Below are 27,990 nucleotides of genomic sequence, written 5' to 3'. Positions count from 1 at the left end.
TCACCGGTCTCGATGTGCGCTCGGGCGGCGTCGAGTTGCTGCTCGGTGCCGATGTCGCCGATCACGACCAGTGCGTAGTGGCCGGCCCGGTTGAACGGCGGCCCGCGTCGCCGTCTCCCTCCTCCACCAGCGCGGTACCGGAGGAGCTCCTCGAAGGCGGGCGGCCGCACGCACGACGATCGCCCCTCGTCCTCCTCCAACGCCGGGAGAGCACCCCGCACCGGCATCGCCATGGCAACACGCCTCGGGGATGACTCCGTCATCGCCATGACAACCGGCCGTGTGCGGGCGGGTGATGGCGAACGCGGTGGAGGTGGTGGAAAGCGGGTGTGAGAGGATGCTGAGTAAGCGATGAGGGGAGAGGGAGGAGGTAGGGGAGAAAGAGAGAGAGAGAGAGATAAGGGGGGAGAGAGGATGAGGAGCGAGGAACAAGGAAGGAGTGAGTGGGGTGAGAAAAGGAAAGAGAAAATGAAGGGAAGGCAGAGGGTGAGAAAAGGAGGGAAGGGGGAGAAGAAGGAGAAACGCGAAAGAGGGAGCACGAATGAGTGGAAGCTCGAGGGAGAGCGAGAGAGAAGGGGCGACTTTTCCTCGACAATCTGCTTGGTAACTAACTAGTCTAAAATGACAGTTGGAAATGTCGAACCTGATCAGCATTTCCGATTTCAAAGCCTCAAAACAACAGGTTTTAACATGAATCGGGTTTTAGAGTGCGAGCCGCACCACGCCGCAAGAAAACAATCAAGTGTGCCGCTGCTAACCGCTCTTCCGCACCGCACACATCAACCAGCGGTCTTCTCGGCCCAACCAAATGTCTGGTGTAGTACCTAAGACTGACCTGTGGGAGGCAGCATGAAACCACAAGGCAAATCTTCCAGACCGAAGAAGCGCGCTGTCGTATCGTGTACTCGCCCGGTACTGTACGTCCAAGTGCCTACCACCGTTGGATGAGTCAGCAAAATTACCAGCACCCTTTGGGACACATTCACATACGAGTCGTTTGAATAACTTGAACTCGCAGCCAATTTTTTTTGGTTTTGAAATCAAGTTTCATTCATAGCCAAGATTGGCAGTCACAGCAATGGATGCTGCCATCTGCTGGACGTATTATTGCTGTAAATGAATCTTTGAAATGTGTGACATGAGTACTTGTTGACTCAAAAGAAGCTGGCCTGTTCGCTCCATTTGAATGTATTAGTGTCTAATATGGTAAGAAATACAGGTCATAAATACAGGGATTGAAAGCCAAACATTTTATTTTTTGCTGCTACATTAAATATATTCATAGCGAAAGGCACTGACTTCTGCAAACACATGAGACAAAAAAAGCACACATAACCATCTGGTTGCTGGATCAAATGCTAAATGCTAGCAATTCATCTGCTAAAAAAAGATAATTGTGATTCTCCGGCGATGACAGCAGCGATACATCCCACATCCTACAATCAACCGTTTCATTTTTTTTAAAATCCGTGTGTAGATGACATCTTCATTTCCTGTTGGACTGAGAGCAGGTTTTAAATTTGGATTCATTCAAAAGTGTTTTTTCATGCAACTTATGAATAACGTTCTCCACGGACATGAGGTATGTTTGTCTCCTTAGCAACTGGTTCGGATAACAGCAAGCGTTTCTAAATGGACCAGAGGCCCCTTCTAAAATAGACTTCTCGTTCAAACCCAACCGCAGCAACGTGCCATCTAATCGCAAAAGCAAAGTTCAGATATTAAGTTATCACCTTGAAATAAATAGGCTACGATATGAAATATTTTACAGCAACATTTCCGGAATATTTTTATTGGTCAATTATTTTGCATGACGCTAAAAAAAAAAATTAAAAAAACGCTCCCAGTTTTTTGCATGCTTTGGTAGGTGCTGCTGCTTTGGTTAGCAACGGGGTTCAAATGAGCTCTACATCTGTCGAGTGTGCCAATTCTAATATTGCAAAAATGGATATGGGTCCGTGTTTTACCGTTTGGTGCTTTCTACCGCCTTTATTACCGATTTGTCTGTTTATTGTGCATGTTAAATTGCTCCATGTACAGCACTTTGTATGCAGCGATGGCTGTTTGAAAGCGCTCGAGAAATACTCTTGACTTGACTTGAGGGAGGTGTTTATTCTTCTTGGATGGTGTTACTGTCATTGGACAGCAACAAGTCCTCGATCACAACTACACAAAGGTTTTTTTTTTTAAATTCTCTTTCCTTCTCCCTCCCAAAGCTCAGCAGTAGCAGCGACAATATGCACATTTTTGTAAACTTCATGTTAGGTCTGAAAACAAAAGAAATTGGACTGTATGAAGATAGCAGTACCCCCTCAAAAAAATAATCTAGAGAAAAGTCATAATTTCAAGAATAAAGTCAACATTTTATTTATCTTTCTTTCCCCGGCATGGTTCCAGTTATTAGTTTTTATATTTACATTTGATTTAGAGAGTGAGTGAGGCAGCCCCCCCCCCTGTGAATGATGCACAAGGCAACTAAGAGGACAGACACTAATTGAGGAAACGTGCTGTTTGAGTACCGGTAGTTTGGCTCCGGAATCGTACTTTCTCCCTGGGTAGGTACACGTGCAGCAATCGAGAGCACGTTTGCTAGGATTCAACAAAAACTAAATGTTAAATTGCCAAACAATGACCCACAAAGAAGAAAAAAAAATGCCAAGCACAATTTACACTGCCGAGCGTTGCCAAAAAGTGCACACAAAATATACAAAGCCAAGACGAAGTGAAATGAAGACATCAGTCGCCGTCTCTCACGCTCCACCCACGATGCACCCGCTGTGGTTCCCGCCCCCCCCTCCCCTCCAGATGATGTCATCTGGCAGCGCGATGGTGGGTGTTAGTATGAGTGCAGCCTCACCTTGCTCAAGGTCCTCACATTATAAGCTTGGACACAAACCTGCCCGTTTCAACCCCAAGCAGATAAGATGAAGACCTTGACCTGAACCGTTAGCCTATCGCTAGCTAGTTGTTAGCCTGGAAAGATCCCTGCGCAGCGGATGATGCCGCGCTGGCGGCGGCGCTTTGGAAGGTTTTGTTGGTGAAGATTCCCTGCGAGAACTCCTGCTGGGCCTTGTGGAAGCTGGCCCCGGTGCGGCGGTACATGCCGTGGACCTGCGCAAAGAAGAGATTCGATATGCTCGTCTTGCACGTTGAACCCGTCAAGTCCTCCTGTTGCCATGCAGAGTCATTCAAAACGGACTTTCCGAGAGTTCTATTAGCTTCATGTTTTTCTTGAAGGGGCCCATATTTCCCACCAAGGAAGACAATTTGTAAATAAATTGGAAGTAAGATCATCACATCGCCGTCTATACTTTCGATGACACTTTTCTTGGGTTATCGTGACATTTTTTTTTCTTCCTCATGAATGTTCTCTATTTTCAGTCGTGTGGAAAGCTTGATGTTTGGACGTCTTAAGCTCCAGCCTTCAAGTAATAACATAAAATATGAAGTGGTGATTTTTAAAAATTAAATAGAAAACTCATAAACAATCCAAGTTAAATAAGAAAAAAAGATATACAATTGCTATTTGGATGCTGTACGGACTCAACAATGGGTTACCATACAAGAGTAATCACATCCTCTAGGGGGCGCAAACGAGAAAGTATGGCATAGAAGCAACAAATTATGGGAAAAAAATTTAAAAATCCAGATCCATGTGTTGCAACAACAAAAAAATAGGGGGTGCACTGAGGCTTCTTACCATCTTGAGGAGGATGACGGACATGACGGCGCAGACGGTGAAGAGGATGGCCACGATGAACATGATGGCGCACACGGCTTTGGAGAACTTGATGACGGAGAAGGCGGCGATCCAACCGCTGCGCGCCGACAAACACATCGGTTACGTCTTAGACAAACACGTCGGTTTTGCTTCAAACGGGTAAACAACAGTTGGTTAAGAAAAATAGAATACAAAGTTTTGACCGGTGAAACCTCCAAAGTGGAACAACATAAAAAGAGCAACGGAAAGTAATTGCTTGATGGAGGGAAAACCAAAAATACAATAAACGTTTTTGGCAGGGGGGGGGGTTCCAATAATTGTCATCTTGTTAGAGGTCAGAAAAAGAAAAATGAAAGGCGGGGGTGTTACGAGAAGAAGCGGTGAGAAGATTTGTTGTCCTGCAGAACACCAACTACATCATACCAATTAATTTTGGGGCTCTTTTGTGTGTGTGTGTGGGGGGGGGGGGGGTGGGAGGGTCTTGTGTGCGTTAACATTTCCTTTGGTTGTTGCTCTTTGTAAATGCATGTCAAGAAACAAAACAATAACAGTGGGAAATTTTGATGCAAGCTTGTTTTTTTTGTTGCTGCTGTTCTTGATATATTATTCTGGTTTTGAAATTTTAATCATATATTGTTTCAAAGTGAAATGAATAAATAATGTGAAATGTAACGCCAACCCACCTGTTGCCCCACCGGGGGATGCCCACTGCCTGGATGACGAAGATGACCACTTGGCAGAAGAAGACGAAGAAGAAGAAGAAAAAGCTGAAGGAGCTGTCGGACCTTCGGGATGCCAGACAACAAAAATTTGACACAAAAGTTGAAAATGATGTTGAACGTATGAGGATGGCTCTTATTTGAGAAGGTAAAAAAATCCTCAATATGCTCACTTGAAGGCTTTGTAGACGGGCCGGTACCAGCAGAGGAAGGAACAGGGCGCAAAGAGGATGAGCCAGAGGATGGAGAGGCCAAAGTCCACCCCGTAGGTAGACGACGTGGTGAAGTAGGCGAGACACGCCAGCATGTTCAGGAAGAGCGTCATGCAGTTGACTGCAAGGAGGAGGCGGAGCGGGGACGAGCTGGGGTCAGCGACAGCAAAGGCATCGCTCATACCGAGTGGCATTTGCATGAAAACTTGACACTCGGGGGACACTCGGAACGTTTTCAAAAGAGCACACGACATTTCCAACGAGAGATGATAATCAGGTACACGCGCCATCACGCTCTCTCGAGTGCACTCACACATCCAGAGGTAGTACATCATCTTGCACACCCTCTGGTACTCAGTGGGGATCTCCTCGGAAAAGTCCTGATAGAAACACGGCTTGATCGGGAAGCTTTTGGGCAGCGGAGGCCAGTTGTTTTCTTTACCTGGAGGTATTGGGGGTTGGGGGGGGTGGGGGGGAACAAGAGAGGCGATTTTTCCAAACGGTGCACAACTCAAATCGGCGAGCGCACGCTTCTCTTTTTTTCCTAGTCAAAGCATCGCTTATTAGATGGTAGGAGAGAAACGCGGAGCGACGTGACGAACCGAGGCAAGATGGGGGGGCAAAACAAGTCAAAGCTCGGAAACAAGAACGGACAATATTTTGGAGCGGCCTCATGTCAAGAGTTTCGAGACATTATAATCTTCGCGTAAGGCAAGATGAACTCGAATACTGCGCAGGAATCTCACTCCCGACCGTTTACACGCCACGGTGGTTGCTGCTGCGTTGGGCTAGTGACAGAGCTCATGCGTGCATCGCCACGCGGGAGCAAAAGACAACAACATTCTATTTTATTTTCACCGGTCACCGCATATTTTTGCTTAAGTAGACAATATTCAATAGTACTAAGATTCGAACGTTGATGCGGACGTTGTATCGGTCTGTCGTGGTGAAGAAGGAGCTGAGCCAAAGGGCGAAGCTCTCAATTTACCGGTCGATCTACGTCCCAACCCTCATCTATGGTCACGAGCTATGGGTCGTGACCGAAAGAACGAGATCCCGGCCGAAATGAGTTTTCTCCGCAGGGTGTCCGGGCTCTCCCTTAGAGATAAGGTGAGAAGCTCGGTCATCCGGGAGGGACTCAGAGTCGAGCCGCTTCTCCTCCACATCGAGAGGAGCCAGATGAGGTGGCTTGGGCATCTGATTCGGATGCCTCCTGAGCGCCTCCCCGGTGAGGTGTTCCGGGCATGTCCCACCGAGAGGAGACCCCGAGGAAGACCCAGGACACGCTGGAGAGACTATGTCACCCAGCTGGCCTGGGAACGTCTCGGGATCCCCCGGGGAGAGCTGGAAGAAGTAGCTAGGGAGAGGGAAGTCTGGGCTTCCCTGCTAAAGCTCTTGCCCCCGCGACCCGGCCCCGGATAAGCGGTAGATGATGGATGGATTGACTAAGATTCGATAAACAGGATAACATTGATGACCAGACAGCGTGACCTTGACTTATGAGTGCTCCAACTTCCAAGTTTTTCAAGTTACATGGCTGATTTTTTTTTTTTTTTTTTGGTTGGAGTTACAAGCAAGTTTCAGAGCCGCCACGGCTGAGTGAAGAAATCTCTCTAAGCCACGCCCCTTAAAGGCTCACGATGCTAACAGGTAAATACTACAGTATGTGCTGTCAACACACTTTTCATATCCAATTTCATTCTTTGATGATGGATTATTTTTGAATACAACTCCCATTGATCCTCCCCCCCCCCCCCCCCCACCCCCGATTAAAGGCTTTTCAGTTCATTTCAATGGAGAAAATGGATTTGACATACGAGTAAAGCAAGTTCTGGGATTGGTCCCGGAACAAATAAAACACACAAGTCAAACGTTTTGTTTTTTTTTTAGAGATCCGTGCTGGTCGTGCCGCGATTAACCTGTGGAATTTCGGCTCTGGAGCTCCTGCTCTCTGCGGTCCAGCTCAGCAGCTTTCCTCTCCAGCTCCTCCTGCTGCCTCAGAAGGTTGGCCTGCGCTGCAGTGGCGGTCGCCTGACGAGGAGGAGGAGGAGGGAAGAGGTGGAGACAAGAAAAAGCTTTTGGGAAATTCTCCCTTTGAGCTCATTTAAAGTCACGAGCGAATGTTACACAGATTGAAGGTGCAATCCAAGCAGGGATGAGACCTCCTGACTTTTTGCATGCATCTTTGATCTTTGGGCAGCCAAAGCTCTCATTTGGCACATGTCCACATTTGCTTAGCGCCAATACGGAATACAAGAGCGAATGACCAGTGAAGCTCAATGGCTGCGCGACAGGTTAAAATCTTGAGTGTTAAAATCAAATCGATATTCTTTCTTGAGGTGACTTACGCGACTAATTAAGTGGTTGGTTTTACACCGTTAGGAGTTTTGATTGAATCACCTTTCAATTGTTTTACAATCCATCACGCATTTATTTCGTGTGAAGACATGCGCACCCTTTCATTTAAGTCTCGTTGACCCTTTTTACATATTTCTGAAGTATGAAGATGTTTTATGATCTCTCTCTCTCTTTGCCTTGAAGACCTTTTAATTGAATTTTGTATTTTTATGCAGCTTACATTTTTTGGTATGTGCCGCATTCAATATAGACTGTTGCTTTTCAACTCACTTTCAATTCAACTTCATTTAACACGCTGTATTTTGAACGCCGTTGTGGCTGATAGAAAAAAAAAAGACTCTGTTAATATTTTAATCATTTAGTTGTAAAACAATGACTCTCATCATATTGTGTAACCCGAGCCGCAGCGTGGTCCACTTTGCGCATGATCAGGTAACGTGAGAGGCGGTGCAAAGGAGCAGAGACGACTGCCGGTCTCCGAAATGAGCAGACAAATTATAAATAAATAAAATATTATAAATAAAATGTATTATTATTATATTTGCTTGCGCATATTGTGTGACTCACCTGCGGTGTGGGCTCTGAGGACGGCTGCAGTACTGCAGGTTGGTAGGGGGCGCTGGAGGCTGGAGTGGTCTGACTAGCAAGGTTCTCCCAGAGGGAAAGAAGAAAAGAAAAAGAAACAAAAAATCATTTCCACAGATGAACAAAAAGAGACAAGAGGATACAAGCAAAGATGTCAGGAGGGTGCGGGTGCGGAGATGGAAGTGAATGAAGCCATAAAAGGTCTTACTGTTGCAGGGAAAGGGTTGTACTGGTCAACAGACTCTACGCTGGAGTTTGTCACCTGTGTGACGGCCGGGTCCTGGAACAAAATCAAGGCATGCGCAGCTCACATTATCTCGACAAAAGATGAAAATTAATTACCCAAGCAAGCCATTGCAACCATTTGTATGCTTCCAACAGTGTGAGGAAGTCCTTCTCCATGGATTAAGTGCACAAAGCAGGGTGTAAAAAGGTAGGCTTGGATACACCTGGTGTGGACAAAGCCTGTCAGCCACCTTTGGCATCAACTCGGATAACAATTGCCGCGTTGGAGAAAGTCTCCCCGAAAAAGTGGCCATGTCTCCTGTGGTTGTACTACAATTTCAAGCTATTGAGATACTTTAGTCCGAAAGTAGGAAAACAACCAGCATGGCGGATTGGTCATTTCATCAAAGCATGAAGTGGACTTGAAACGTACTCATCAGCGCCGGACGCACCTGTAAACATTCTCAGCCAGACTCAACAACTGACTCCTTCCTGTCAAGGAGGTTGCAGTCTGCGTGCACTCTTTCACTTTGATGAAATAAACTCACGGGACAGAGATCGGTCAGAGCTAAGTGCAGTTTGTAACATAGTAAACGTTAGAGCTGGCTTGAAACGCAAAATAATTGATTGAATTTAAAAGTGACATTTAACGAAAATGGACTTAGGCGGTGATTCTTTTGCATACCACTAGAGGGAGCCCATGAGTGGTAAACAGGCCACACCGAGAATCATTCTTCTTGGAAAGAGGATTAGGTTCTGGTTCTGTTTAGGGGTTAGCAATTAGGGATGGGAGATTGGGGTTTGGGTTCACTTTTAAGAAAAAGGCAACTAGGATGAGTCAGGAGATGAACAGGACCATCATTGCAAATGTGCGCGTAACACACGTAAACTCAGACTTTGATATTTTGATTACATGCAAATGGAAGGGCTTGTTTTGCGTACAAGCGAGACCAAAAGAGAACTAATGGAAAACAACTAACTTGGAGAAACAACCAATCGGCACTCAGCTTCAGAAAACAGGTGAACTCCGAGCAACTGTGATGTCATTTCCAGGTGACAGAGAGTGGCAAAATGGCCGACACCCGAGCTGGCTAAAACTGGGTGGACTTTGCTGCTCGGCTCACATTCCACTAACGCAATATTAATCTAAATGCTGTGTTTAGACTAGTGGAGGCACGCAGAACACAGTAGTGGAAAGAAAATTGCCTTCTCCTTTAAAGAAATGTTACAATGTTACTTTGAACATTGTCTGCACAGTCAATAAACAGTTTGACTCTGAAACTGTTTTACATGATTTCCGAGCTCTGAAAGGATGAACAAAGGCTATTTATCACAACAAATTTATTAGTGAATGGAAAAAAAACGTCAGACAGATAGAGCTCAGACTGTACCTTTTGATGACACTGCAAAAACTTGGGGAGGAAGACTCAAGAAAACTCAAAACATAACCACCGCGAAACAGGAAGTGAGATAAGACACCGCACAACACATCAGCGGCAAAGGAGGTACCCTTTTTTCCTCCACAAATATTGACTTGTATGGGTCGATAGGTTTGTGTGGATTAAAGCTAAAATCTATTTATTCAAATGAATGAGAGCCCAGTCTGTGTGAGTGGGGTCCAGGGGGAGGGCGCGTGCTATGTACCAGCTGCTGACATCTTATTTATTTAGCTTCATCTCCCCCACCTAGCAATCAAACAGTCGTGAACCACACTCTTGCCGTTTGTTCACGCGTGTGACACATTGCAGTGTGGCTAAATTGTCATGCAAGATTGTGGTTCACGTGAATCAATGATTCCCAAACAGTGAGCTGTAATTGATCAGGTGTGCTGCAGGAAATTACTCAATTTCACTTAATTGCCCCCGAAAATTTCTTATCTATGCCAGTGACAAAAATTGACAGGCAGAATCATTAAAACGCTCTTCCTCCTTCTCTAATGACTGTGGTTACTCTTATTGTGACATTTAATGTGCCGTGAGATTTTTTTCTCTAAATGTAAAATAAAACCTGATGCTCTGACATAAGGACATCATGTGACAGCCATAATGCTAGATTCTGTTCACGCCTGAACAGTAAAATTCTCTGAGTAAGGTCCTTGCTGTTGTTGTGTGGCTCAAGCGGAAAAGTTAATAAGTTTATGGCTTAATTGGCTCATCTCCTCCAGGAACAGGACTGTGGTCAATATTAAATGAGCACTCCTGAGGTGGCCACCTGTGGCCTGATTTCCCGACGAAAACAACCCGAAATCGTTTAAGACGAAGACAAATTGCCAGAAAAACGTTTCAATTCGAACCGGTAACTACTATAACGCAGTTAAAAAGTTTAGACACATTCCTTGTTGGTTACACGTTAACTTCCTACATTTGAGCCAAGTGATATCCCACCCCGCTTTCCAATCAAAGCGCGCTGATTGGTTCAAGGCCTGTCAATTCTGAAGATTCGCCCAATGGGAAAAGAGAGATCACGCTCCGACCCTCCCACCAAGGTCCACCCAACAAGTTTCCTGACGTGCTGGCTAGTGGCTACAAAATGAACTCACAGACGACGAGCTCGTACGTTGAGCACCGCTTAAGCTCAAATTAAAGCACTTACATTAAAAGGGTTGACGCCAGCCGACTCGGCGAAGGGGTTGTCATCAAACGCCGACATTTCCTTCAAGACTCTCGATGACTCAAAACTCTGTGAGCGGGAAGAAACAACGAAGTCGTCACCGCTACCGAAGTTGCCTCTGTAACACTTCCTTGAGTCGAAATTAGCGCGCATGCGCTCTCTCGCTGCTGGGTGGTGACGTCACATCATATATACAAATACGGAGGGCGCGAACACGAATACAGTAAAATTGTACTCAGGGGGACTTTAGAATAATATGAATCAAGTCAAACAAGAAAGTAGATCCCCAAACAATTAGTCGAGTAGGTGTACGTAAATATTCAGTTAAATCGTTTTTGAGAAACTTAATTTATTATGTTTTTAATCAAAGGATGAACGTCAAATACACTGAAAATAAACGATGACTTTACTCTACTTCACTTCGTCAAGTGGTGACACGAAATAAAATCATCTGCAAAATGTATCTGGAGCAGCATGATTTTATTTTGTGCAACCACTTGACAAAATAAAATTGAGCCAATTCACCACACAGTAGACAAAAATATCAAAGTTAAACTGTGATTTAAAAGAGATTATTAACACGCACAAGGACTGGGTTATTATCATAAAGCAAAATGGATGGAAATTCATGACAAGGGAAGACAATGAAAATCACAAACACACGCAAATGAAGGGTGTGGACAGAGATACATATGTAACTCATGTGTAATTCAAGAACATTTGTGATAGCTTTTGAAACATTTCATTAGATTCAGAAATATGTACAGCAAAAGTAAAACATTCCAAAATTGCCATATTGCAGCCTCCTAGAGCTCCAGTTTGGACTTTTTTTATGGCCGAATTTGCATTCATTTATGTCAAGTAGCTGCACAAAAGACATTTTCAAGTAGACTATATGTCCATTTAAAATATATCTGGGTCCAGTTTTTATTTAGTTTTGTGCAGCGACTTGACATTATAACATTGACTACATTCAACAGGTATCTTTTTTAGTGTACTGACTCTTAATCAAGTAATTATTTCGCGCATAACTTTTTACTTCCTCGTGTTACTCTAACAATTCTCTTAGTCGAGAGCAAATTTGGCTAATGTGCTCGGTACAGTAAAATATTCGGAATCGGTACGTGAACCATCGGAAGCTTTCACACCGAAAGGCTTTGGAAAAGTGCGTGACGTCACAGGCCGGGTAACAACTTGCGGAGTCGCGGTCATGGAGGAAGTAAGAGGTAAGCTCCACATCTCCTTCGCAACTCTGTTCAACCATTCCACTCCGGCACGATGTTTTTAAATCTCTCAAGCTAACTGGATCGTGTCGAGCAAAAAGTGCTCGTTTTTTTTTAAAACAGAACCTAATGTAGCTTGACCGGGTAGTTTGTTTGCTAGCTAGCCTCTCTGTTCCATCATCATGTCGAAACCAGATACTTTTGTTTGCGTTCCACATACACCAGAGAGGTCAACGAGCGCAGTCACCGTGTTACCTTCGCGTGTGGGTTCCCGTTTGAGGAGAACGCTGCATTGTGCTCAAATCTGCTTAGTCGCGTATTTTTCCCTTGTCAACAAGCGTATCTCCGTCATCTTCCCGCTGCCGCACATCATAAGTGACTATTTTTCTTTTTTTTTTTTTTTTTGAATCAACATTTATTTCCGACAACATTGCAGCCAAATCGATTCTCGATGCTAGCGTGCTAATATTTAGATAGGTACCTCGCTTTACGACGCGTCCGTGAATATGTACGTAAGTCAGAACGCCCAAAGTCGATCACCAATGCAGTAGGAAGTCATCATAACAGCAACATAATTAAGAGTGACTATTATATGACAAACAATAAGTAGGCTATGGCGGGAACTTGAGTGCGACGTTGTTTTTTTTCGCCACTATTTTTCATTCTTCTGGCTGATATGGCGCTCCGAGAGGCCATTGTTGGGGAAGTGTCACACTATTGCGACAGTATGACGGTGGTATTAGCGGCTCACAATGCAACACCGGAATGACGAAAGGTTTGACACACAAAAAAAATGCCACATTTAATTATTTCACAGACGTTTAAATGGCAAGCGAATTCAAATTTCATCCAAAAAATGAAAAACAAAACATAGTACACGTGACATGTTGGTTGGCTCGTCTGAGAAGCAAATGTATACAGGGGGGGGTATCATTTGGACTTAATTCAGACATGTAGATCGGTTGCACATTATTAAAACGTGCAAAATTAACACGTATCATTTGAATATTTCTGAGGAAAAGGGTAGAACATGATATCGGTTCACCACTTAATCACGTGCAACCGAATGTAAAATTTGAACTTTTTCCACAACACCACAAAGCAGCCATTTAAAAAAAAAAATCTGGCAGTTTTGCTGGATTGTCGTGGCCCCGAAATCCTGAATTTGAATTTACAGCATATCTTTGAATCAAGTTGTGTTCCAAATAACATTTGCTCCCCCCTCCCCTTGCCTCTGTTTTAGTGTTTCCACTGACCTGTGCAGTGCAGAACTACGCGTGGGGAAAGCTGGGCCTGGATAGCGAAGTGGCCAAACTGGTGCTCGGCGGGGACGCCTTAGCCGTCATCCAGGATGGCAAACCTTACGCCGAGGTACGTGGAACAGAATGTTGTCCGTCGCCACCCACAGGCAAGCCAAAACAACATGGCCGTGACTTACACCGTGTTGACTCTCGCTCTTTATTTAGCATTAGCGGGTTGTGACAAAGGTCATCAGTTCCGTTTAGCAAGGCATTGATATTTTTCACCACTTTATGGGCGACAGTTGCGTGCGGATACGCTGAATTACGGTCGGTTTCAGAGGGCCATGAATGCCACACTTGTGACAAGTGCCCGAGTCGGCGTAAACCCGAGCGCGATGCTCATTTTCTGCCTCCTCCAGCTGTGGATGGGCGCCCACCCGAAGGGCGACGCCCAGATCAAAGACAATCGGATCGCGCAGACCACCCTGGGTCAGTGGATCGCCCACTTCCCAGCGTGCCTGGGCTCCAAGGTCAAGGACACCTTTCAGGGCCAGCTGCCCTTCCTCTTCAAAGTCCTCTCCGTCAACACCGCCTTGTCCATACAGGCTCACCCCAACAGGGTAAGACGTACACACACACACACAAGCTGGCATTTATAGTAGTCAGCGGAGGGGGGGTCAGCTGACTGACTATTTTCTTCGGATTTATTTAGGAGTTAGCCGCTCGTCTCCACGCTCAGTTTCCGGAGCACTACCCGGACGACAACCACAAGCCGGAGATGGCCATCGCGCTCACACACTTCCAAGGCCTCTGCGGCTTCAGGCCGGTGGAGGAGATCCTCGGATTCCTCCAATGTGAGTGTGACAGGATGTGAGATGGGTTTCTAACAGGGCGGGGGTTCATTGCTTGAAAGGCCCAAACTAAACATAACTCGTTGGGCTCACCACGATTAGCCGTACCGGAGTTCCGCGCTCTGGTGGGCGACGAAGCGGCTCAGGAGCTGCGGGGTAGTGCGGGCGACGCGGGGCGTGCCAGACGGGCGCTGAAGAAGTGCTTCACCAGGATGATGAACTGTGAGAAGAAAGTGTTTGTGGATCAACTCAATATGCTGGTCAAGAGAGTCACTGAAGAAGGTGAGCGGACCGCGTCAAGCCGGGATCGCAAATTTGGGCTCATTTCATTTGCGCTTACGTTCTTATCCAAGCGAAAAAAAATTTTTGCAGCAATTTTAAAAGCAAAGATATTGTACAATTTTTTTTTATAATTGAGTTTTTTTTTATTTGAAAATCAACCCAAATATTTTATTTGTGGATTAAGAAAATCAAAATAAAACCCTGCAAAATTCCCCGCAATGTTATTGGCTCACCTCTTGCGGCCCTGCGATCAGCAATTTTTTCAGTTAAAAAAAAAATTTTTTAGTTCGTCCATTATTATGCATTTCCTTTGCATCCTTTACATTATTATTATTATTAAATTTACAATTTTGATTGCTCATATGCATTTACAGTCTCATTAAGAAAGTGCATTTTGGGTCACCTATTTTTGGTGGGTCACCTATTTTTTTTTGGTGGGTCTGGAATTTGATCACCACAATATCAAGTTTCTCAAACCCGGCGGGATAACCGTTTTCGAAAGGGAATTGACAAGAACTCATTTGACCAAATTTCTCGCGAGCATGATTATTGAATGAGTTGATGGGTTTTTTTTTTTGTAGGCGCGGCAGGCAAGGATACAGCGAGCAGTAACGGCGAGCTGCTGCTCCGCCTCCATTCGCAGTACCCCGGCGACATCGGCTGTTTCTCCATCTACTTCCTCAACCACGTGCTCTTGGATCCCAACCAGGCCATGTTCCTTGGCGCCAATGAACCTCACGCTTACCTGCACGGAGGTCAGTCGTCCAACTTTCTGGTGACATTTCCACGCAAACTTATCATTTCAAAGTGTCCGAACTTGGAAAAGTTAAGCAACGAGCCGACTGAAGTACTTTGGCCTTTTCTTTGACGCGGTTTTCGTCAAATTTGATTTCTGTTTTGCTGTCAGATTGTATCGAGTGCATGGCGTGCTCCGACAACACGGTAAGAGCCGGCCTGACTCCAAAATACATCGACGTCAACACGCTTTGCGAGATGCTCGACTACAGCCCCAGCCCTTCCGCCGCCAAGATTTTCCCGCCGGTTCAGGACGCCTCGGATCCTTGCGTCACCGTCTACGACCCCCCTGTGCCGGACTTCACCGTCATGAGGATACATGTGAGAGAATTTTCAGAATAACATTCTGACAAAGATTCTGACAAAGGCAACTATGCTATTTGACTAACGAGTGAATCTTAGTGCAGTGGGTGCCCCTTGTGGTACGTCATGCTACTACAATTCAATTTTTTGTTTTTGTTTTTTTTTTTTTACATGATGTAAAAGTTGAAGAAGCACCGCCTCACACAACACGTTCGCCCCTTTCTCCAGGTGCCAGTTTCCATGAAGCAGTACACACTGGCGCCCGTCGACAGCGCCAGCATCCTGCTGGTCATCGAAGGCGACGCCAGCGCCACCTCGGCCGCCGCGCTGTCAGACATCAGCCTCAGGCGGGGCACGGTTTTGTTTGTGTCGGCCAACGAGAGCGTGTCGATGCACGTCACCTCCCCGTCGGGTGTGACCATGTTTCGGGCCTGCTGCCTCCTGTAGTGGGACCCCTGAGTACGTAGGTGTGGGTGTGTGGGAGGATGACGATTGTCGGACGGTAGCTTCCTTAATGCAAATCTTTTGTCGGGTGCTTAGAAACACGTGGAAAAGAACCACTTGCACAATGGTTCAATCACTTCAACCTTAACGCTAACGCCAGGGGTGTCCAAACTACAGTCGGGGTGTGTGTGTGGGGGGGTTACTGTACAGTAAACTACTGGCCGAATTATGCTCCAAGATGTCGGCATTACACGAGTCGTAATTATGATGTTGACAATTATGTACATTTGCCTAAAACAAGAAGCTACAGATTAAACGCGGGCATTTTTCACACCAGCGTCAAAGGTGAAAATGACAACCGGCGCAGGAAATGGTGCAAACCTGCGAGTGCAAAATGCGGACGAAATAAAATTCAAACAACAGCGTGAAAAGATCGGAAACTGCGGAACAGGCTCAAAATATTCCAATTGTGCAAAAACATGTTAACCGATGAGAAATGCAGAATGGCTTTGAAATGCACGCATGCGGAATGCGGCGATATTTACTGGCCGAAAAAACGGGCAGACGTCCGAACCGTGGACGCTCTACTATTCATTTGTACACGGTTCCAGTTGGCTCATATAAGCTTGTTTGTCCACGGAGGGTTGATGAGATGCTTGACGCATGTCTCATACGTGGATGTTTGGATGACAGGACTGACAACTGCTCGCGACCTGAATACTTCCTGTTCAAAATCGTCTTGTACAGTGGAACCTCTAAAGTGGAACACACACATAGTATACAAGTAAAAACTGCCGAGCAACCACACTGTTTTGTGTTGGCCACCCACATCACTCACCAGGCCACGCCCCTCTGATCCGCGGCATCATCGATTCTAAAAATATTTGCTAGCCGCAGACCTCGTTTTAACATTTTAAACAGTGAGCCGAGTGTAAATAAAAACAATGCTCACCTTTTTACAGAAACGGCGTTCTGTATTGGTTCAAGGTTTTCTGGTCAATGTCCCAGTTCTATGGTTATCATCACATGCTTCCTCTTCGGGGGTTCTACTGTATGAACAAAAGAAATGGGGGGAAAAAATGAATGCAGGATATATTTGCTATTGTAGAACAAATCCAACAATGCATGAGCAACAAGAGCAAAAGTTGATGAAGTGTCAGAAGAAATGCTGCGCCAAGTTTTCGAATATCGTTTTGAACGTTTTGTATATTTTGTCCTCGTTTGTTTCTTTTGCATTGTTTGATGAGCAAAGGGGGTCACAGAACTTCAAGTTACTGCCGGAGCGTCTTCCATTGCTTTTCATTGAGTCACCTTTCCAGTTTGCACTTTGCACGCACAAAGGAGAGTTGAGTTTTTGTTTTGAGAGTGTTGTTGCTGTTGTAGATGTTAATCCCTCCGTGGTTGTGAGAATTTTGGAGCGGGGCCTTGTTGTAGCATGGGAATAGCAAAAAAAAAAAAAAATTGTCAATGTCAAAATGGTTCAATAAAAGCTTTGTGTTGTCACTGGACTGTCTGTTTATCAGGTTTTGTTGTGTGTGTTTTTATTTTATTTTATTTATTTTGGAACCCCACAACTAATGGTTTAAAAAAAAGACATTTTATTTTCCATTTGTTTTCTGTTGATAATAGACATACGAAGCTCATGTTAGTCACAAAAATATAAATTTAACTGTGATCGCGTGGAAGTGGTTGAAATGAAAAATTCGATGGTGCTAATTATTACATCGAGGGTCAGGTTGAAAGAAATTTAAATTTTTAATTTAATTTAATCTAAATGGGCGTTCTGCTCTTGGAGATGGGGCGTATTGGGGATTTTGCACCACCTTGTGGAATTGACATGGAACAGCAATCTATTCTTTCCATAAAGGAAAGCATGTTCGCTCGGCCAAAAAGTCAACATTATATAAATGTATAAATATTGGTTTTGTAACTCTTAACTATGTGCTTCATTCGATTTCCCTTATAATTCCATATATTGAAAACCTCAGACCTCTGAGACAGACATGCTGACCACATTCCACTAGGAATATTATTTCACAAAGGCATTTAGCTAAATTTGTATTGCCACATAACCCCCCCCCCCATATTATACATATATATACACTTTAGATATATATATATAAATGACAGCAATACAACCAACAAGAACCTCCACAAACGTAAACGATTGACATGGTAATTGATTGTGGCTTGGCCTTTTGTTTCCATAGATCCTTTCATTTATGTGTCCCTCTTCCGTGCCGTAATGTGGGTGTCGCCTTCACACAAAATTGGACATGTTTTTCAACTTTTAAAAATGTTTATTGAGTTCATTTCACGGTAGAAAACAATACAGTTAGCGTTCATCTTCATATGAGGTCAATTCAGAAGCTGACATTTGGTCGACAATGTCAATGCTACGTTCTGTGATGCTACGCCTCTTTGCCATTAGTGATCCTTCTCTGGTTGTTCCAGGTGCTGCCAAAGGAGGCGCTGTCCCGGCAGCAGACGCTTGCCTTTGGGACCTGCGGTCAATTCCTCCTTGGCGACCACTTGCACGTCACTCAGTCCGAACGTGTAGCGCGCCACCACCTCCGGCTTGGGCTGCAGCACGTAGTAAAGCGTCTGCAAAGAGCGCACGTCTTCCAATGCGTCGTGTGCCTTGTAGTCCACGCCCATCAGCTCCTTCACCAGGTACTCCTGCTTGAAGCTGCGCATGCCGCAATCCTTCAGCACCTCCCGGGCCACGGGCAGCGTGTCCACGCAGCCAGCGACGGACGCCTCGAACTGTGTCCGCAGGCCTGTCTCGTCCAGGGCTCGGGCCAGCACGCGGCAGTCAAAGCGGCGGATGTTGTGGCCTGCCAGCAGGGGGCGTCCGAGCGCTCGCAAGAAAGTGACAAAGCACAGCAGCACCTCCTGCAGGGGGCTGGTGGGGACAGCGCGGCGGTGCAGGTAGAGTTTGTGTCGGCGCACCCTCAGGCCCGTCACCCTGGCGGCGCCCGGTTCCATTCGACAACGAGGGACCGTGTAGAGGTTGAGGGAGCGGTCCCCGCTCACCGCCGCCAGCTGAACAAGATCGCACGTCGGACCTGACGATGGCGACACTCGCATAACTTCCAATGCTGACCAGTCAAACTGCCCTACAGCGGGACCTTGGCCCCGCCTTTTTAAACCACACACACTCAGTCACAAATACGACGATGTCGAAGGAGAGGATTAAAAGTGGACAAAATAGTACCTGCACCTCGCAGGTATATTTTGTATTGATATTATGGCTGCAACTAACAATTACTTTATCGATTATTCTGTCAATTATTTTGTCTGTTTAATCGATGATTTGTGATTTTTTTTCAACAACCCCGGCCCCCCCCAAAAACTTAAAGTCATCACAATTTAAAGTACTGTTCAATGAAAATCACCTTTTTCCAACTTTCGTGAACGTTTTGGACAAATGACTAACTCTCATCAAATGCTGTCCATTGAAAATTACACGGGACCTCCATATATTCTCGAGACGTTTTACGTATTTTCGAGAAAAAGTAAAATTTAAAAAGAAAATAAAAAAAGTTTGTTTTTTTACACACACGCACGTCAGTACTGGGGAACATTCAATGATTAGTATTAAATAAATAGAATCTGTATTTCTACTTTTAACAGAGTATTTTTGTTTGGGCGTATTGGTTCCCAGCTTCTTACCGAGTCCAGTGGTCTCCAAGTCGAAGAAAACAATCGGCTGCTGAGAGGAGCCATCTGCCCCCGACGTCTGCATCGTTTTTTTAAACGTTCCGTCGAAACATCGAACGTTTAAAAGCTTAAACTTGAATAGTCATACGAAACAGAATAGACACTTGATAAGTATTTGGTCTATATCATGAGTACGGCAAGAGTAGAACTTTTACACGCCATTATCGTGCCCCCAAGAAAAGCACCGCTCAATCATTTAAAATACTTCAAACGAAGAAGACTTCTTCCTCTCTGATGGCTACAAAACAACGCTTGGCCGCCCCCACGTGGCAAATAAATGAAATTCAGGCTCCAGATTCGAATTCTCACCTGTAAAGCTGTACCTCATAACAAAACCTGGTCGTACATTTTAATTTTCCCAGTTGAGTTTGAATGCCAGTAAACCATTCCAGCTCCCAAAAACACAACTTTATCTTTGTTTTCATGATTTTTTTTAATTAAAAAAACAAACAAACATATTGCTCTGTTGTTTAAAAAAATCAAATGTCAAGAAAAAAAAGTGTTTAGAAACGCATTATCGCGGATCAAAATAAGTTGGGAAAATAAAAAGAAAAGATGACATTGTCAGGTGTAAAAATGCGTGAGCATGAGAACAAAATATAAGTGACCACATGGAATGAATGTTACGAACACTATCCATTGATACTTACCGTATCAATGGATGGATCACGGTAAGTAGCATTCCTTGTTCCGATCTACGTCACAAAGGGTATTTGGAAAAGTCGATTTCAAATGAAAACACAAAGCATCTCATTTCATTCGCATAAATGTTTCATAAAATATATTATGAATAGTGCAGTAAAAAAATTATACAAAGTTGAAATCTGGGCTGTGCACATCCTCAGCTAATAAAAGCCATACAGAGGTACAAAAGTACTTCATGTTCAATGAAAGTGCATATAACATTTCTTTTTAAACAAAATACTCTCACAAATTAGTCGAAAATGACTTTCAAGGCCATCATCGCTTGTGCTAAATCTTCCAAAATAGAAATCTTTTTAGTACTACCAAATACAAGTTCTCATTCATCCACATGAATGTATCCCATAAAGTACTCTCGTTCAGCTCGACAAGGTGCGTTGGCAACATCGTGGCTGCGGTTGCCCTCAGGAACGGATGGCGGGGGCGCGAATATAACGGTAAAACCTCATAAACGGCTCAGGGTGTCACGATATCACAAAATTCAACAGGTGGATACACGGTTTGGTTTTACAGTTGCAGTCGGATTACATGCGGCTTAAGAACAAGAGGCAAAATAAGTGCTTATGTTTTGTGTGAACATGGAAGGGTTTTCATTGGAATTTTTTTTAAATTATCATTATCTTAGGACCAAAAAAAAAAAAGTTATAAGCTTTTGCGGGCCGTATCAAATGACACGGAGGGTCGGATTTGGTCCGCAGGCTTTGAGTTTGACACCTGTGCTCTATTTGGTCAGCAGAAGCCTGAAAATAAACCACAGGGCCATGACGCAATCATTCCAAAGGCTCAAACTCATTTTCACGGCAGGCAAAGTTGTACTTATTGTTTCCCGATATCCGAAAATCATTTCAATGGATCATCGCCTCATCACACGTTGACACATACGCATTCAATGCGATTACAAATATTTCTAAATCAGTCACTGCAAATGTTGGTAAAGATTTTCCATTAAATTAAATTAAAAATGAACAACGGCACTTGGCAAAATACGCGACACGATTTTGCCTTTGGGAGTGCCCCCCCCCCCACCCCCCCACAAAATGACATGCCGGGCCCCATCTGGCCTCCGGGCCCTTTTGGTTTGACACGTGCGCTAGATCAAGGACTTGTACACGGCACTGCCGCCCGGTCTCCATTTCTGAAAGAGCTCCTGCAGCATCCTGGCATCCTCCAGAGCGTTGTGGGCATCAAAGGTCTTCCCCAGGAAGTACTCCACCATGTACTTCAAGGAGTAGCTGTAGAAATTGCTGAACATCCTCTTGCTGAGCAGAAAGGTGTCCAGGTAGTTGGACACGACCCTCTGAAAGCGCTGCAGGAGGGAGAACTCCTTCAGCACCCTGTCAAGGACGGGGGCGTCAAAGCGGCTGGCGTTGTGAGCAGCCAGGTACACGGGCTCCGGTAAAGAGGAGAGGAAGTCGAGGAAAGAGCTCAGAGCCTGCTGGAGCGGCATGGTGGGCATGGCCACCCCGTGGCGGAACAGAACGCCGTTCGCCACGGAGAAGCCCGTGATGCCGTTGGCTTCTCTGGTGATTTCACAGCGGGGGACGATGTAGGCATTGAAGTCCGCCATGCCGCAGACGGCTGCGATCTGGATGATGTCGCAGTTTCGAGTGTCTACGGGCAAGTGAGAGTTCAGACACTTAAGGTTAGCTAAACTGTCTTCAACGTGGGCCAAAACGGATGTTAAGATTTGTTGCGGAGCAAAATTGTTAAAAACAAAAATTAGCTTCATTGAAAGCCAAGCCCGCTTTAAAATAAACTCCAATTTAGGCCGTTATCTTGATTTTAATCACCTCAAACTTGCTCCGCTCATATTTTGGGCTCGAATAGGAGGACAGTGCCTCGGTCTGGCTGGACGGTGACTGGTTCACATGCAAGTGTAACCTCATTGGCTAACCGATATTCGGGCAGTCTTCTCATTGGCCCACACACGACTGTCGGATGTTTGGGCAGAAATTTGAGCTGGGAAGCCACTGGCTCCCCACCTTGGATGAGGGCCCGCATTGCTCAACAGACTTTTTGACTCCTGACAGGAAGCGGTACACACATGCCAGCGCTTCTTCCTAACTGTAATGAACATTTGACGTGAAAATAACATAAATACATCATTCAAACCTTTTTGTGCTGGGGTAAATTTGTCACAACACCAAGTGTGCATGCCAGCGTATGAGCTTCAGTTTGAGGAATAGGTAACATTTAAAATATAAACCTTAAAAAAAAGACTACATTTATCATAACTTGGGCTTAACCTGAATTAAAAAAAAAAAAGAAACCAATAATAGCCATGAATAATGAAACCTGACATTTCCCTGCATTTGACATTTGCCCTAAAAAAAACAAAAGTGAAAACATTAATAGGCATGAGTAATAAGAATTATTCTTATTATCATTATTTTAGGTCAAGTTTAAAGGAGTAAGCAAATAAAAGCCATACGATGGAAAAAAGTGTTTCCACAATATCGTCCTCATGTTACCTCTCCGTCAAAAACCGTGACCTTTTGGCCGCTACAGCCAAACACAAAAACTACATAGACCATGATGCTTTGCGCCGCTGAGTCAATAGGAACACCGTCTAAGCCTACGTATTTCTTTATCATTGCTGTCATTATGTACAAAAAAAGCCATGTTGTGCTTATTTTTCAACATCATGAGCTTTTTAAAAAATAATCTTGTGAGTGCGTCTCGAATATTGTGAGCTTTTTTTTTTTTAAATATCGCCGACCTCCCCACAATATCGCGATTATCCTGAGGTTTAGATCATGATAGTATTGTATTATGACGTTTGGATATCGCGCACAAAAGAACCACTGAATTAAGTACAAATTACATTTACAATATTTTAAACACAAACTACCGTACAATCAATGAGAGGTTTAGGATGACAGATGGGTAAATTCAATATCAAACAAAATGGAATAAATAGATTTAAAACATGAAATGCAATCAAATATTAGAATAAAACTAGATTCACGAGAGTACTTTTTGTTCCATTTTAAGTAAAGCACATTTTAATTACAGTTCAGTGTTTTAACTTTTCAGTACACAATATTTGTATTAACATTTATTTATTTTTTAATAATGGAGGCCGATTTTTATTTTTAACGTAATATTTTTTTCGCTTATTCAAGTGTGATGTTATATGTAAGCCGGATATAATGTTACAGTGAGTTACAACGATATTCGATATTTTTTAGGGGGGGAACTTCTCTCCTGTTTTATAAAAACTTCCCGATTCTACTATGACGTAAGCGCATTTTAATTTTAATACTTGGAGAGCTTAACCGACAACCTTTTGTGGTACTTAGACAAATATGTTTTTAAAGAGCCATAAAATATAATAACATTGCATCAAAAATAAATACGTATAAATTCAAACGTAGGTGTGACGCTGATAGCAACGTCATCAAATATATATTTTTTAATGATGCCATAATGTCTCATACCCAGTCCAGTTGTTTCAAGATCGAAGAAAACCACCGTGTAAGACATCTGTGGAAGAGAAAAAATAAATCACCAACCCAGCTCAAGACAACAACAACACCTCAACGGAAAGAAAAACAGCGTTGAAAAAGCAACTCACCGTGAAGAAGCGTCTCGCGTCGACTGCCGAGCAATCGTCAGACTTGCGGGGGATTTATAGCCTCCTCACGTCAAGCTAAGTCAACTTTCATTTGCGAGGAACGGGAACTCACTGGCCTTGAGTTTCCCTTTCCTTTCCCTCCCCTCTCGCTCTGGCTAGCCCACGCATCGGCGCTCCGAGCTTGTTTTTCCTCGCAACCAGCGACTTTTCTCCGCTTTTCCTTTAGTTTCGCTTTTTACCGCGCGGTGCATGTCGGGAAATCCGACGCTCCTGTGGCGCAGCTGCATTTCAATGCAAGCGACGGCATACTTTGGGTGTTTTGCACCCTCAAAATACGTTCGTCTATCTTATATTATACTATACACGATTCACTTTTAGCTAATTACATATTTAAAATGCTAAAAAATGAATTTCCATTACGTTAATCCGGTTAACACGTCCGCCTCACAGTGCGGAGGTGAGAGATTCGATTCCGGCTCTGGTCTCCCTGTGCGGAGTTGACATGTTCCCCCCGTGCTTGTGTGGCTTTTCTCCGGGTACTCTGGTTTCCTCCCAGATTCCCAAAACATGCAATGGCAGGCGAACGGAACACTCGACATTGTTCCTAAGTGTGATTGTGAGTGCGAATGGTTGTTGGTCGAGACCCCCCTCCACTCCCCCCGCCTACTGCTCGGGTTAGCATTAGTTATAGGGAATAGTTTTTGTTTTTTTTAAATCCATAATAGTGGTTCTCAAACCTTTTCCACTAATCACGACCCAAAAAGTAAAATCATAAGAGTAATAATAAAACAGTATTTAAATAATGAGAAATTTGTCAAGCGAAATAGTGCTTTAAAAACAAGCAACCGGCAGCTCTCACACAATAAATTCACGGGTGTATTTAACATGAGGGTTGAATAGCTGCTCAACCCGTATTGTTTTGTGTTTTTTGTTATTGTAAAGTGTCCTTGGTCGTCTTGAAAGGCGCTTATAAATAAAATGTATTATTATTATTATTATTATAGGAAGTTGTGTGCTACTACAGGGAGCCTATAAAACATTTTGCATTTTTGAGATGGAGAGAGATGGGGGGGGGGGGGGTGTGGGGGGAGGGCGGGTGAGTCAAAGACGGAAAATGAAAGAGAAAGTGGGATGCAATGTATCCCAATACATGACAATTTAGCTAGAAAGAAAACAAGAAAAGTGGAGCGTGCGCAATATTTGGCAGCCAGAGCCCGGTGTGGCTGGAAAAAGTTGGGGGTGGTGAGGTGGGACCAGACCACAGCGACCCCCCCACCCTCTCGTCTCCGGTCTGAGCTTTGATGTGCTGCAATCAACACAGATACTTGAGATAACAGTTGCTCTTTTGATGTTAAACATTTACTCTCGAAGGGTCCTAAAAGTGGCAGGGGTCAAGGGGGTGGGGGGTCACTAAAGGTGATTGTAATCACACTAAGCATTTAATACCGTCAATGGCATATTTCATTCTCACTTTCACAGTGTCGGAACAGATCCCACAACAGAGAGGACCTTCAATGACTAATCTTCCTTTTATGTGTGCGCGCGCAACCCTTTTGTGGTTTCCGTTCTTGACGAAATTTCGAAATCTCCAAGAAATGGCGAGGCCAACAAAACGGACATGTTTTTCTGCCAATCTGTGCCTTTTTTGTCCAAATATATTTTTTCACGACAACCATCTTGTCCACGGTGTCTTTTATTCGTTCCACTGGGGTTTATAAAGAGACGAACATTTCTTTACCGTTACTAGTGTTAGTGTCTCAACATGGCTCCGCTCGTGAAAGCAAAACAACAAACTCAAAAGAACAAATCCGGTGCAGAACAAAACCGACGTGGAAATACTTGCATTTGCTTCGGTGAGAGCGCAAAGTTTGCCGCGCTACCACTCGAACAAGAAATTCTGAACGTCACGGTCATTCAAGGCCCACCTCTTCCAAAGGCCCTGCAACACCTTGGCGTCCTCCAGCCCATTGTGAGCGTCATAGTCCTTGCCCACTAAGTCCTTCAATTTATGACTGCCACCGGGGTTTATCTTCCTGCTGACCTGTAGGGTGTCCAGATAAAAATGCACGACCCTGCGGAACTTCCAAAAGTAGTGGAATCTCCACAGCAGCCTCGTCAGGATGCGGACGTGAAACGAGTTAGCGTTGTGGGCCGCCAGGCACACGGGCCGCTCCAAGGATCTCAGGAATCTGAAGAAGTTGGTCAGAGCTCGGTTGATTGTCACGGTGGGCTTGGCCTTCTTGCGGCGGTAGAGAATGTCGTCCGCCACGTAGAAGCCGTTGACCTCGTAGGCCCGCTGAGTGATGGGGCGTTGGGGGACGATGTAGGCGTTGAAGGTCTGGTTACCGCAAACGGCCCCCAGCTGGATGATGTGACACCCACGAGTGTCTGCGAGCAAAGGAGAGTCGACTTAATAGCCACATACTGTGATTTTCCTCCCCCAAGTCCAAAAGGCCCTCTTTCATCCCCCCCCACCCCCCAAAAAAAGACCACTCAGGGACAACACAAAACTGAAGAACAGCAAACCAGCAATAAGTGCTTATTTCAGCGACAGTTGGCGGAGAAACACCGTCAGGGATGACAATGGCGAGTGATGGGGAAAAAAAAGCGGGAAGGGGCGTGGCCTGCACGGGACAACCAATCACAACAAGTAAGACATCATACACGTCCAATCGCAGGGCTGTTTACATTCGGAAGCTGGAAAGACTGATCGGGAGAGCTCGTGAAAACTCGACGATAAGGTACCTGACCCCCCACCCCCCTAAAATTTTCTCAACGGATTTAGACGATTCACAAAATTATAACATTTATTATAAAACACACGTTGACACTGTTGAATATAAAATTTCCACTACACGTTTTTCTCAAATCACTCCAAATTGTAATAGTTGCCATTTTGGGATGGCAGAGAAAAAAAAAACGGGAGGGGGAAAGACAGCAGACAGCTTCGCATCTGCCTGCAGTTTGTAAATGCTTGTGCCAACTGAAAGGGTAAAGAAATGAGAATAATTCATAAGAAAAACAGGAAACAAATGAACACTTGATTCAGTCACGTACCCAATCCAGTTGTCTCCAAATCAAAGAAAACCATGGCAAAATCATGCATCTGAAAAAAAATGTAAAAATGCCACAAACACATTTAAGGACAGTAATAACAGTACTGAATTATCATGTCATTCATACGAAAGTGCAACACATTTCAAAAGCACGGTCAAGCGTTGGAAAAAAAAACGGAGAAAATGAACTCACCTTGAAGATGGTGGCCGTCGCCAACTTTTTGAATTTTCCGTTATACCGTCGCGGCGTTTGACGGGTGTCGCAACCGATTGTGGCGGCTCCAAATCGCTGTCGCTTCGCGAACACTCGACACTTGGGCGGATCGTGGCTTTTCTTTCGATTGGATTCTGAAACATGGGAGCAGAAATGCCTGCGCGAGGAACAATAATGGCGGCCGCGACGCGGTCGCGGTCACGTGACCAGCGGAGGCTGACTGGACAGCGACGTGACTGTGGAGATTTTTTTGACACTCGACGTGTAAAATCTCGACAAAACGTAAATTAAATCCCGATACAAAAAGCAAAGTAGGCTCAGAACGAATCGCGTAACTTTTTAAACACACCACACAATCGAAAAAGAAAAACAAAGCGATATGTTCTGAAATCAAATCTCAAATTAGAAATGAATGAGCCGCCTCAGCGAGGTACTGTACTACTTACCGAGGGGACTTCCTCGTAGCTCTGCCTCCAGCTACAGCGGGAAGCTGGTGCCCCGACTGTGCGCTGTTCCGTCACTTCCGTTATCTTCCGTCAACATCATATATCAATCCGTTACAGTTGTCCGCTTGTAAAATCGAGTCCGCCGGTCCCCACGTTAAGCGCCTTCAAGTGCGGCGGCTTAAGACGTTAACTGGGTCTTCCCCCCCTAATAGGAGAGGGTGACTTTGTTCGATAATATTTTATACAATATGGTGCCGTCGTTTGAGCACTTTTGTTAATATCTTGTCAGATGCCAAACAGATTAACTGCTTAATTCCATTAAAAATACACGTTTGCTGCAATATATCAACTATAGAATTTACTTGAACATTATTTTCAATGTCTTTATTATTACATTATTATATACTTTTTTTTGGAGTGCTACGAAACGAACTTTTAAAAAAAATACAATTTATGCATATCACTTGCGGTATTCGTGCCGCACTGAGAATCACGGATATACTGCACACGTCATATGGTGTGCTCAATTATTTTCTAATTATGTTTCGACATTGAAAATGTAGAATTTCACTTAGAAGTTAACATTGTTTGTCATTTACGATTTTTAATAATTATGTATGAGAGTCAAACCTCGGTTTTCGAACGTCTCTGTTATCGAGCAAATTGGATTTCGAACAGAAAATTCGAGATTTTTACTCCTCGG

The 27,990-nt window shown here is 44.5% G+C and overlaps 6 protein-coding genes across 6 annotated transcripts in view; 1 reads left to right on the top strand and 5 right to left on the bottom strand.

Moving 5' to 3' along the window:
• Nucleotides 1-494, bottom strand: part of map1ab (microtubule-associated protein 1Ab) — a 35,661-nt gene extending 35,167 nt beyond the window's left edge. Inside the window, exon 1 of the mRNA XM_052061954.1 lies at nucleotides 5-494. Within this exon, the coding sequence (XP_051917914.1) occupies nucleotides 5-269 (265 nt within the window). The 5' untranslated portion in view covers nucleotides 270-494. The remainder of the gene's footprint in view (nucleotides 1-4) is intronic.
• A 741-nt stretch (nucleotides 495-1,235) lies between these two features.
• On the bottom strand, nucleotides 1,236-10,555 carry scamp2 (secretory carrier membrane protein 2). Its single transcript, XM_052062170.1, has 9 exons — nucleotides 10,413-10,555; nucleotides 7,804-7,875; nucleotides 7,578-7,661; nucleotides 6,572-6,683; nucleotides 4,966-5,094; nucleotides 4,614-4,773; nucleotides 4,405-4,506; nucleotides 3,701-3,818; nucleotides 1,236-3,111 (listed from the first exon to the last, which is right to left on the bottom strand). The coding sequence occupies exons 1-9, from the start codon at nucleotides 10,467-10,469 to the stop codon at nucleotides 2,962-2,964; spliced, it is 984 nt and encodes a 327-aa protein (XP_051918130.1). The 5' UTR covers nucleotides 10,470-10,555; the 3' UTR covers nucleotides 1,236-2,961.
• A 978-nt stretch (nucleotides 10,556-11,533) lies between these two features.
• On the top strand, nucleotides 11,534-15,765 carry mpi (mannose phosphate isomerase). The gene is made up of 8 exons (XM_052062136.1): nucleotides 11,534-11,656; nucleotides 12,897-13,024; nucleotides 13,314-13,514; nucleotides 13,607-13,748; nucleotides 13,848-14,027; nucleotides 14,609-14,782; nucleotides 14,935-15,143; nucleotides 15,354-15,765. The coding sequence occupies exons 1-8, from the start codon at nucleotides 11,641-11,643 to the stop codon at nucleotides 15,570-15,572; spliced, it is 1,269 nt and encodes a 422-aa protein (XP_051918096.1). The 5' UTR covers nucleotides 11,534-11,640; the 3' UTR covers nucleotides 15,573-15,765.
• Nucleotides 15,766-16,422: 657 nt separating this feature from the next.
• LOC127598371 (DNA polymerase III subunit epsilon-like) lies at nucleotides 16,423-23,822 on the bottom strand. The gene is made up of 4 exons (XM_052062211.1): nucleotides 23,572-23,822; nucleotides 23,435-23,480; nucleotides 19,245-21,605; nucleotides 16,423-16,618 (listed from the first exon to the last, which is right to left on the bottom strand). The coding sequence occupies exons 2-3, from the start codon at nucleotides 23,478-23,480 to the stop codon at nucleotides 21,085-21,087; spliced, it is 567 nt and encodes a 188-aa protein (XP_051918171.1). The 5' UTR covers nucleotides 23,572-23,822; the 3' UTR covers nucleotides 16,423-16,618; nucleotides 19,245-21,084.
• plex9.2 (PML-like exon 9.2) lies at nucleotides 17,951-19,232 on the bottom strand. The gene has a single exon (XM_052062203.1). The coding sequence runs from the start codon at nucleotides 18,657-18,659 to the stop codon at nucleotides 17,997-17,999; it is 663 nt and encodes a 220-aa protein (XP_051918163.1). The 5' UTR covers nucleotides 18,660-19,232; the 3' UTR covers nucleotides 17,951-17,996.
• Nucleotides 23,823-25,349: 1,527 nt separating the features above from the next.
• Nucleotides 25,350-27,288, bottom strand: LOC127598373 (DNA polymerase III subunit epsilon-like). The gene is made up of 3 exons (XM_052062213.1): nucleotides 26,821-27,288; nucleotides 26,629-26,677; nucleotides 25,350-25,959 (listed from the first exon to the last, which is right to left on the bottom strand). The coding sequence occupies exons 2-3, from the start codon at nucleotides 26,675-26,677 to the stop codon at nucleotides 25,448-25,450; spliced, it is 561 nt and encodes a 186-aa protein (XP_051918173.1). The 5' UTR covers nucleotides 26,821-27,288; the 3' UTR covers nucleotides 25,350-25,447.
• Nucleotides 27,289-27,990: the final 702 nt, after the last annotated feature.

Source organism: Hippocampus zosterae, chromosome 3 (assembly GCF_025434085.1).
Source record: "Hippocampus zosterae strain Florida chromosome 3, ASM2543408v3, whole genome shotgun sequence".
Taxonomy (NCBI): domain Eukaryota; kingdom Metazoa; phylum Chordata; class Actinopteri; order Syngnathiformes; family Syngnathidae; genus Hippocampus; species Hippocampus zosterae.
Note: the sequence above shows the minus strand (reverse complement) of the source record. Positions and strands in the feature narration are given on the sequence as shown.

Coding starts and splice junctions, on each gene's coding strand:
- scamp2 (XM_052062170.1), bottom strand. CDS start 10,469: ATGTCGGCGTTTGATGACAACCCCTTCGCCGAGTCGGCTGGCGTCAAC. Junction 7,876..10,412: donor CTGGCGTCAACCCTTTTAAT/GTAAGTGCTTTA, acceptor ATTTTGTTCCAG/GACCCGGCCGTCACACAGGT. Junction 3,819..4,404: donor ATCCCCCGGTGGGGCAACAG/GTGGGTTGGCGT, acceptor GTCGGCGCGCAG/CGGTTGGATCGCCGCCTTCT.
- plex9.2 (XM_052062203.1), bottom strand. CDS start 18,659: ATGCGAGTGTCGCCATCGTCAGGTCCGACGTGCGATCTTGTTCAGCTG.
- LOC127598373 (XM_052062213.1), bottom strand. CDS start 26,677: ATGCATGATTTTGCCATGGTTTTCTTTGATTTGGAGACAACTGGATTG. Junction 25,960..26,628: donor TTTGGAGACAACTGGATTGG/GTACGTGACTGA, acceptor CTTTGCTCGCAG/ACACTCGTGGGTGTCACATC.
- mpi (XM_052062136.1), top strand. Junction 13,515..13,606: donor TACAGGCTCACCCCAACAGG/GTAAGACGTACA, acceptor GGATTTATTTAG/GAGTTAGCCGCTCGTCTCCA. Junction 13,749..13,847: donor GATCCTCGGATTCCTCCAAT/GTGAGTGTGACA, acceptor CACCACGATTAG/CCGTACCGGAGTTCCGCGCT.
- LOC127598371 (XM_052062211.1), bottom strand. CDS start 23,480: ATGTCTTACACGGTGGTTTTCTTCGATCTTGAAACAACTGGACTGG. Junction 21,606..23,434: donor TCTTGAAACAACTGGACTGG/GTATGAGACATT, acceptor ACTTGCCCGTAG/ACACTCGAAACTGCGACATC.